Source organism: Triticum urartu, chromosome 2 (genome assembly GCF_003073215.2).
Source record: "Triticum urartu cultivar G1812 chromosome 2, Tu2.1, whole genome shotgun sequence".
Classification (NCBI taxonomy): domain Eukaryota; kingdom Viridiplantae; phylum Streptophyta; class Magnoliopsida; order Poales; family Poaceae; genus Triticum; species Triticum urartu.
The window spans coordinates 520,405,140-520,414,449 of NC_053023.1; the positions used below are offsets into that span (position 1 = coordinate 520,405,140).

A 9,310-nucleotide genomic window follows, 5' to 3' on the forward strand; every position below is an offset into this window, starting at 1 on the left:
GCCACGGCTGGATTCGCCGACTCCGGTGGTCTGCCTTGCTCCCTTCACCTCTGCGCCGCCGCCGCCCTAGCCCTCGTCGCCTCCCCCGCCGGAGGGCGTCAAGCAGCCGCCCCGGTGCCGCCGTTTCGGGAAGCAGCCGCGGCGGGATTCGCCAACTCCGAAGGTCCGCCGTGCTCCCTTCTCCTCTGCGTCGCCGTGCTCCCTTCCCCTCTGCGCCGCCGTCCGCGGCATTTCTCCTCTGAGTCGCCGCCCGCAACAGCGACCAATCGAACCGCCGGCCATCTTCTTCCACCCCGTGCACAAGGTGTTCGACGAAATTCCCCAATGTAAAAAAGACGAAACTTGATGATTTTAATTGGGATTGGATAGTATGTTTGAAGATGATTGTCTGCATTGTAGAAGAGCTCGGTTGACTCCTCATTCGTGGACGATTCATCGTCGGACGAGGAATTTGATTTGCATGAAGAAGAGGACATTGCTATGCTTGTAGCCATGCACAAGGGGAAGAAGCCAAAGCACGGTGGTTCCGTCTATGGTCGTGTGTTCATTCGGAGAGAACAGATTGATGCACACAAACGGTTGGTGCGCAACTACTTTGGATCACCACATGTTTTCCCATATGCTGAAAATGTGACTTCGGGAGGAACACTATACTCCAAACCCATGGATCCATGTTGCACTTCACCATCCACATACGTTAGAACAATTAACATGTTCTCGAATTCACCTGCAGACATGAACATGTAGGAAGTAAAGATCAAAATCTTAAATTGATTTACTATTGACTCAAGGTTGAATCTTTCACGACCTATCAGTTCATAAACTAGACAATTACCAATTATATTACCAGAAATAAAAACCCAATCATCTATACATTGTACGCGGTACACTTGCAACCATGGAATGAATTATACAAAAAACTTGATAGAGAAGATGCAATACGGCGTACAAGTCACATGCGCCAACTGCAGTTCAAGTGGATGATCCTAATGATGAGCGGCCGGTGAGACAACAAGATTCCTTTGATGATTGCTGATGTTACCCGCTGGAGCTTGCTTACGGGACGGCGAGATTAGGAGCGACGACTGCATGCGTATTAGTATTTTGCGGATCAAAAACTGTTACGTATATCAGAGAAGAGAAAAGACAACTCGGCTCAGCCTAATAAGTCAAACCATATAGCTGGACATCACGCACTTAGCAATGGCGTCCAGAATTGGACGCTGCTCTTAATAGCGTCCTTACTATTTTGACAATTTCCACTGGCCATTTATCACTTCCGTAATTAGAGAATTCTTATTTATTATTAATAAAAAAATCGGATAAGGACTTGAAGGCGAACGAGCGCCGGCAAAGATTTAGACTAGGTTTACATTGCATGTAATTGTATGGATTTGATAATTCAGTAATGAGGTACCCCGGTTGTGGAAGAGGAGATTTAAGGATTGACCGGCCACTGTTCGCGGACGTGCCGCGAATGTTTAGTCATGTCTCAGTCGATGCTATATTAGTGAGACCTTGCATTAGATCTGTGTCAATTTTTTTTCAGTTATCCTTTTTTTCTTACATGTTATGTCACTTGACAAAGACATAGCCACACCCTTCAGACATAGGAAATCCAAGAGTCCCCATGTTCCAAGCGGGACTAGGTCATTTCCTTGAACTACCACAGTATCGTATGCTGCAAACTAAGCATAAGCATGAAGCATTAGAGAGGTAGGAATGTTTTCCAGAGCAATCAATCAAAAATCAACCGCCTCAAATTGTCCAATGTAATCAATTGTTTTCCATCTCAAACTGAATCTGTTACGTACAAACTAGCTGGCCAGGTAGTGCAGCTACTAGAAAAACATCAGCATGGGTTGAATCTGAAGAATATTTTGGCATATTCTTCTACAGATGAATATATCGCCATTGAAAACGAGTGGCTTCCCCGCAAAGAAGAGAAGAAAACGAGTGGCTCATCGCAAGCAGTCCGAATCTATCTACCAACCTGAAGAACGAACCCAACCTTTCTGATCTGTCAGCCTAAAGAAGCCTGAATATTCCCCCGGCAGTCGGGGAATCTCGGGAGGCAGCACGCTATCTCTTCAGGTTAGCTCCTGGTTCTTGAAGCTGGGGACCTTGGTATTGTCTCTGTCGCGCTTGAACACAAGGTACAAAGGGCTGTAGAACAGGACACAGACACCAAAAGGAACGATCATCATGGTGAGCAGTCCCCTTGACAACGCATACGCTCCTTCCGCCGACCCGTTGGCGATGTTCACAGTCTTGGCGTCGTAGCCGTATATCCTCTCGGTGACCAAGCCAACAGCAGGGGCGGCCAGTGAAGCGAACGAGCCCTCGAATGCGCGGTCGAAGGCGTAGATCATGGTGCGGTGCTTGGGAGGGACTACCTCGGCGAACATGGGGTTGTTCGCCGAGGTGGCGCACCAGCTGATGGTGATGCCCATGAAGAAGAGCGTGACGGCGTAGGCGAGCCAGTAGTCGGTGGATTGTGGGATGACCGTGAGGAGGATCCACGAGAACGGGATGCCCATGAAGGCGCTGAACTGGGCGCACATGATGCGCGCGGAATCGGGGTAGCGCCGCGACAGCCGGTCCGCTAGCACGCCGCCGAGGAAAGCTCCACTGGCGCACCCGATGGCGAATAGGCTGTTCAGTGCTGCGGAGCTCCTGTTGTCAAAACCTAGGAGGGGTTAACACCGTCAATATTCAGGTTTCTTGTGGAGAGCTGCTACTAGAAGTTTAATGTGGTAGGGGTTTATTGGATTTTTTCGCCCTACCGATGAGTTCGAACCACATGGTGAAGAAAACTATGGCCGTCCAGGGCAATGAGCCAATTATCCCTTGCAGCACAATGATCTGAAATGTCTTCACTTTCATGACACTTCTCGTTGCTACCCAAGAATCCATCCAGATAGAGGGCGGAGGAAGAACATCTTTGTTGGACAAATGTAACCTGGGAAAATAGGATATCAATGTTTATGTTCATTCATCACCGTCCCACCTCTCTTTGCTAGTTTTGGCTCAAATTACTAGTACACATTTCAGTTAGAGCATGAAGAAATCTATACTGTCTTTCAAGTTAACAAGCTTCACTGACCATGGCGTTTTTTTGTTTTTTTATCTGCAGAATCAAACTGAAAGGGACATAGTAATGAAACAAGAGATATGCATCTTTAGAATCAGCCCCGTCAAAATTAACCACAGCACAAAAAAAGCATACGTTTTTTTTGTCACTTGAATAAATAAATAATGTTGATTGTTCTTTAAACTCGTTTTAACAAGATTCATATACTCCCTCCAATCCATATTAATTGTCGCAGCTTTAGTACAAAGTTGTACTAACTTTGTACTAAAAGGTTAAATGAGGGAGTAGTAGTTCTGATTAACGAAGCCTCACAAGATAAGATAAGATAAACAAGCACAAAAATGAAAAAGCACAAAGAAGAGGAATACCTCTCATAGTCGTCGTCATCTAGAAGATGATTGCCAGGGATTCTTCTCGGATCAGTGGAATACAGGTACACAAGAATGCCAATTATCAAGCTAAGAAGTGCAACCATAATAAACGCAAGACGCCACCCAGGCAACCCCCAGTAGTCCTTCCCAGCCATGAGTGTGGCCACAACACTACCACCTATGCCTCCTACTGCACCGATGAGACTTAACAGACCAAACCCAGCACCACGCGTGCCGTCTTTGTAGCTATCTGCTATGAACGATTGAAGCGCCGGTATTACAATGGCAAGTCCAAGGCCGTTCACAGCTCTCCAGAATGCAAGCTGCCCAAAATGCTGGCTGACACCAACAGCCCCTGTTGATAAGGCCCAGAAGACAGTTCCTATTGCAAGCACCGCTGGCCGATCATAGTGAAGAGCAAGGATGCCTGCCAAGGGGGATGCTATCGACTTCAGAAAGTTCATTAGGAAATTAAGGTATCCCAGATCGGTGGGACCAACGTTGAAGGCTACACTGACTTCCTTGTAAACTGCTGGGAGAAGATTCTCATCAGCACGCTCCATGATAGAAGCCAGATTGATGAGGATGAGAGATACGGAGAAACCAAATATCTTCTTCCCTCTGCAAGGAAAAATGTGTAAATCGGTTATGCTATAGAATGCAGCTATGCATGGTGTGTTCCCCTCTACACGGTCCAGTAAATTTCACGAAATATTATTGCATTCGTTAAATACAACTCATACCTTGCATAGCGTGAGTTAACTTATTAGCACATTAAAAAAAATACATCTGATTTATAAATCTTAACAAAGTCATGTTACTGTGACCATTTGTACATCTTGCAGCGATGCACGGTAAGTTCCCCTCTACACAGTCCACTAAATTTCATGAAATATGCATTCAGTAAATACAACTCACGCCAGTAAGCAATAAAGTATAGACTATTACACTCAGTTGCCGAAGACAATTGTAATTAAAAATCCTTTTTGTCACCATCTTCCATTCAACTAATACAGTATTGCACTTCCTCACTGTGTAGTGCCTTATTACAGCTCAAATTTTTTGGGATCATGGAATGTGAGGAATAAAAGAAGTCTTCTGAGATAATTGTGCAACTCAAATTTCTTTCTGTATATAACATTTGTGCGCCTCAATTTTCTCAGACTTCATTTAAATCAACTATACTGCATACCAAACCTCGCCATTTTCCATTTGAACCAAAGATAGAGGACGAGAAGCTTCTATTCCTTCACATAAAGGTAAAACGTAGGCATAACATTATAATTTGAGATCTCCGACACAAATGGAGCACTTGTCATGAAATTTGGTGATTTGATCTTGCTCTAGATGAGTTTGAAAATAAATTAATAGAGAAAACTAGTCCAAATAAATAGTATGTTGGCCGGGGGTACATCCTCCTTTTCAAAAAAATAAAAAAAAATAAAAAATAAATAGTATGTTGCTCAATGGTCTGACTCATTTTAGACACGACTCAACAAATCTGTTCTAACTCTTTCACAAAAATAGCTGAAGTAATAGTAAGTGATGGCGATTAATTGGGTCATGCTAGGTGGGTGTCCAGTCCGTTAATTGGGTAATAGTAGCGTGAGTTAACTAATTAGCACAGTAAAAAATTACACCCTATTATAAATTTTAACAAAGTCATGTTAGTCTGGCCATTTGCTATTACATTTACTGTTGCATCAACAATGCTATGACAGCAACTCACACTTTATTTTCAACAAGGAGGACAAGCCTCCCGGCCAGCAACCCACATAATAACACTACTAGGCGCCTTGCCAGATCAAATCGTTGATTTCCTAGCAGATGACAGATATCATGGCTCGTTATCTGATGGCGGCAAAGAAACATTTCATTCGCTTCGGATCTTCCACAATTAGGGACGGCTTAGAGGTCCACTTATGAGAGGACAGGTAGCTAGGGAAGGAAAGTGCATTAACATAAATACACAGTAAGTAGAGGGAGTACAAAGGTATGTAAATTATAAAAATGAGTCAAATGGATTGACCCACACTAGCAATTCCACGTAATCGGTGTCCCCCTCACAAAAGGGGGTCGCAGTGACCAGGCATGGGCGACTGTTCACCAAAAACATAGGTCTCCGCAAAGTCGTAATACCATGTCTGGGGGCTGATGCCTGCCTAGTGCCGGATGGTCAAGGAAGTTGGTGAACTGATAGCGGCGAAGCCGGCGACCGAAGCTCCGATAAACAACGGCGGGATGAATTTCGCTAGAGGCTAACTCAGAGTGGGCTGGGAGGGGAATCCCGATGCCTCTGCTCCAGTTAGTGGTTTAGGTCAGGGTTTTTTAGTCCTCGCAGGTGCGGCGCTTGGGCGGATGGCAACGCTTCTTCTTCGAGTTTGTCTTCCGGGCTCTAATCCTCCTCGAGTTCATCCGTCTGGACGTAGTCGACGGAGCTCCAGCCTAGATTCCTGCCGTCTCCTTGGGGCAGTGAGGTTAGGGTTTCTAGTCATGTGGCAAGATTTGGTGTCAGGTGCTTCAGATCTATGCAACGGTTCAATGGCGACGACTACGGATCCAGGGCGCTGGTCCTTAGGGGCACGTGCAAGAAGACTTTCCTGTTGTCATCGACAAGGTCAGGCCAGCTCCGATATGGGAGCGTTGGCAGCTTGTTTTGGCGGTAGTAGTGGTTGTTCGGTGGTCTCAGAATCTCGATGTAATTTTTATTATGCTTGAAATGCTTTGTACTTCCGGTGAACTTTTACAATAGATCTGATCCTTTTCGCAAAAAAAAAGACGGGGTTAATGGGAAGTTGGGAACAGTCTCTCATGTCAGCTAAATTTTACCCCTGACACTAACCAATCGAGCAACCTGAAATGATCATGATGGCTACAGAACAGACCTACATACAAGAAAAGATCGAACAAAGATAACAACTTTCTTGAGGAATGCAACGTCTTCGTATGGCTAGAGCCACAAGATTCTTGCTATTGACAAATCCTTGATAAGGGGAAAATGGAGCAATCGAAATCAGAAGACACTGTTCCCATCTTGTCCATTGATGAGAAGAATGTGGGTATCTATCCACTCAACATCCACCACATGCCAGCGTGATGGCCTGAACTCACAGGCAAGTTGACATGCTGGGCATATCATCAACTCAAAAGGCAAACTAAAGTGCTGGACACATCATTAACACATTTTTTTTTCTTATCCGAAACTGCGCCATGGGTAGAAGCGAAAAGTCAGTGCCCTGCGCCAAATGTCGACGCCAGGTGCACGAGTCCTCCATGTGGATGCTGCCAGGCTCCATGACGCAGAGGCTCCGACCTCCGAGATCCCCTTGTGATGTGCTTCAAAAGAACAAGGGAGGCTGACTTGTGCAAATCTGCTCTTGTTCGATCGTCTCTCCCAATTAGAGTGATGATTCTGCAGTTACTTTTTGGCCTAAGACCGCCATTGCAATACACACATTACCAATCCATGAATCTGAAATCGAAGCAACACGCGCACCTTTTAGTTGACTTTGGCATTCTTCTTCTTTTTCTGCGCTTTTTTTTGTTCTAAAAGGTACAGTAGTATTTCCCTAGAATTTTGTCTTTGCTAAATAAAGTATCAAAAAGGACTCCGGATTCCTCGTTCTAAGTATTAGCTCACATTTTCAAGCATTGCTTTAAAAAAATGAAAAGCAAGGTAGCAAAAAAAAAAATCTAAGCCTGGTCCAGGCATCACCAGGATGCCATGGCCGCAGCTCCAGTGAGAACTTCCAGCGACACATATAAATTTGCTGGGAACATTCATCGCAAGACCCGACCAAGAAAACCTCGGAAGAAGAAGAGCTGAGGAAATGGATAGGTCACCTCATGCTTGTGGATGGGGTGAGCGGGGAGCTGGGGGAAGAGCGAGCTCTGTGCCTCATCATGGCTGTCGATTCGGCCGCTCCCGCTGGATCTCTACCGCCACGAGCAGCGCGGCCACAGAACCCCTTCTCTTGCGGCGTCCTTTCTTTCCCACTGCTCCCTGCTTCTTCCCGGTGGCTGGTGCTGGTGTTGGTTACTTGGAGTCTTGAACTGAATCGAGCAGCGCAGAAGCGGGATGGGGTGAGGGCGAATGACGCAACGCTGCACGCACACGGGAGGGAGAGAGCAAGCCGCAAGGTGCTAAATTAATTGAAGTCTCGTTTGGGTGACGTTATGAGGACGGGGCGTCAACCCGTTGGGCAGCTGTGGTCTTATTTTTTTTTTCATTTGGGTGACGTTATCGTGGAATCATTTTGTTATTGTTTCTTTTTCTTCCTCCATCATTTTTTGTAATTTTTTTTCATTTTTTTTACTTCTGCGACACATTACTTGTATGGGATGAGGACAATCGTTCTAACCATCCACGCAAGAAAGCCAGATTAAGAGAAGAAGGAGGGTGGTTGTCTTTGGTGGATCCACTCAGATCTGATCTTTGTTCGTTTTCATTGTGTTTTCACGTTGGAACCTTTCAATCTAGTAAATTCTTTTTTCATCAGCAGTGGTTGCTATTCTAGTGCGTTGGTCCTATAAGGTTTTAGCACGATGACTTTCCGACTGTCTACTATAACAAGTTGTGCCCGGCTTCGGCAAGGAAGGGACGATGACAGCGGTGCGCCTTTGGCTCACTTCAGTGTTTGTAGTCGTCGCTAGATGGTCTCAAATTTAGATGTAAGTTTTATTGTTTATTGTGTTTGCTGTATTGCCATGATTGAAGATGAATATATTGAAAGTTTCCGTGAAAAAAGGGTGCTCGAGGCGGCCCACTATAGCCCTAGAGCCCTCCCGAACACCATCCAGATTAACCGAGAAAGCTCATTTTGAATTTGTAACACATCAGATCATCATCTATCAATAACAATAAAGGAGGAGGAGGCTATTACACCTCCCGGTGGCCTAAACCTGGGTAACTGCGAACATCTTGGGCTTTGATGGTGCTTAGATTTTTGGAGTGTTTAGCCATTGGCCGAATCACAAAAGGGGGTCGACTTGATCTCTAATACCGAGGGTTTCACCATTGACGTGCCCGTTCGGCCACGCCCCTCTGAGAGCATCTCCAGCCGTTCGGCCCCCCAGGACGCATAAAAAGTGCCCCCTGAGGGTGAGCCGGCGATGCAATCGGCGTTGGGGGCGGTTTCGCGCCCAGTCGTCGCTCCCAGCTCGCCCTCAGGCGCCGAAATTGGCCCACTTTTCAGCCCCATTTCGGTGAATAAAGGGCCCATATGGGCGACAATAGGCCCATATTCGGCGTTCAATTATGCACATAAATTTTTTTATCACATATTTCATCACAAAAATATCAAATACTTCAACAAAATAGTACAACAACAAATAGTTCAATACAAATTATATAGTTCAACAAATAAAAACTCATATTTCATCACATGTCGCGCCCGGCGTCGCCCTTCAGCCTCCATAGATGCTCTATCAGATCTTGCTGCAGTTGATATGCACCTGTGGGTCTCGGATCTCCTGACGCATGCTGAGATAGGCAGTCCAAGTTGCCGGTAGCTGATGATCAACTTCGGCTAGAGGACCCTGCCTGTAGTATGGTTCAGTGTCAAAAACTGGGTCTTCTTGCTTGCTCTCGATGATCATGTTGTGCAAGATGACACAGCAAGTCATAATCTCCCACATTTGATCTTTTGACCAGGTCTGAGCGGGGTACCGGACAACAGCAAATCGAGATTGGAGCACACCAAATGCCCGCTCGACATCCTTCCTGCAAGCCTCCTGAACCTTCGCAAACCAGGCGTTCTTGCCTCCTGGCACAGGGTTTGAGATCGTCTTCACAAATGTCGACCATCTCGGATAGATGCCATCAGCTAGATAGTACCCCTTGTTG

General features: G+C 45.8%; 1 protein-coding gene across 1 annotated transcript; it reads right to left on the reverse strand.

The window, feature by feature from the left end:
• Window positions 1-1,738: 1,738 nt before the first annotated feature.
• LOC125538416 lies at window positions 1,739-7,642 on the reverse strand. The gene is made up of 4 exons (XM_048701673.1): window positions 7,309-7,642; window positions 3,463-4,086; window positions 2,787-2,962; window positions 1,739-2,689 (listed from the first exon to the last, which is right to left on the reverse strand). The coding sequence occupies exons 1-4, from the start codon at window positions 7,368-7,370 to the stop codon at window positions 2,091-2,093; spliced, it is 1,461 nt and encodes a 486-aa protein (XP_048557630.1). The 5' UTR covers window positions 7,371-7,642; the 3' UTR covers window positions 1,739-2,090.
• Between the last annotated feature and the right edge of the window lie 1,668 nt (window positions 7,643-9,310).

Bases quoted from the DNA above. Each gene is read 5' to 3' on its own strand.
- LOC125538416 (XM_048701673.1), bottom strand. From the start codon at position 7,370: ATGATGAGGCACAGAGCTCGCTCTTCCCCCAGCTCCCCGCTCACCCCA. The intron at 4,087-7,308 runs GTGACCTATCCA...TTTTCCTTGCAG, and splicing joins ACCCCATCCACAAGCATGAG to AGGGAAGAAGATATTTGGTT. The intron at 2,690-2,786 runs GTAGGGCGAAAA...AACCCCTCCTAG, and splicing joins CATGTGGTTCGAACTCATCG to GTTTTGACAACAGGAGCTCC.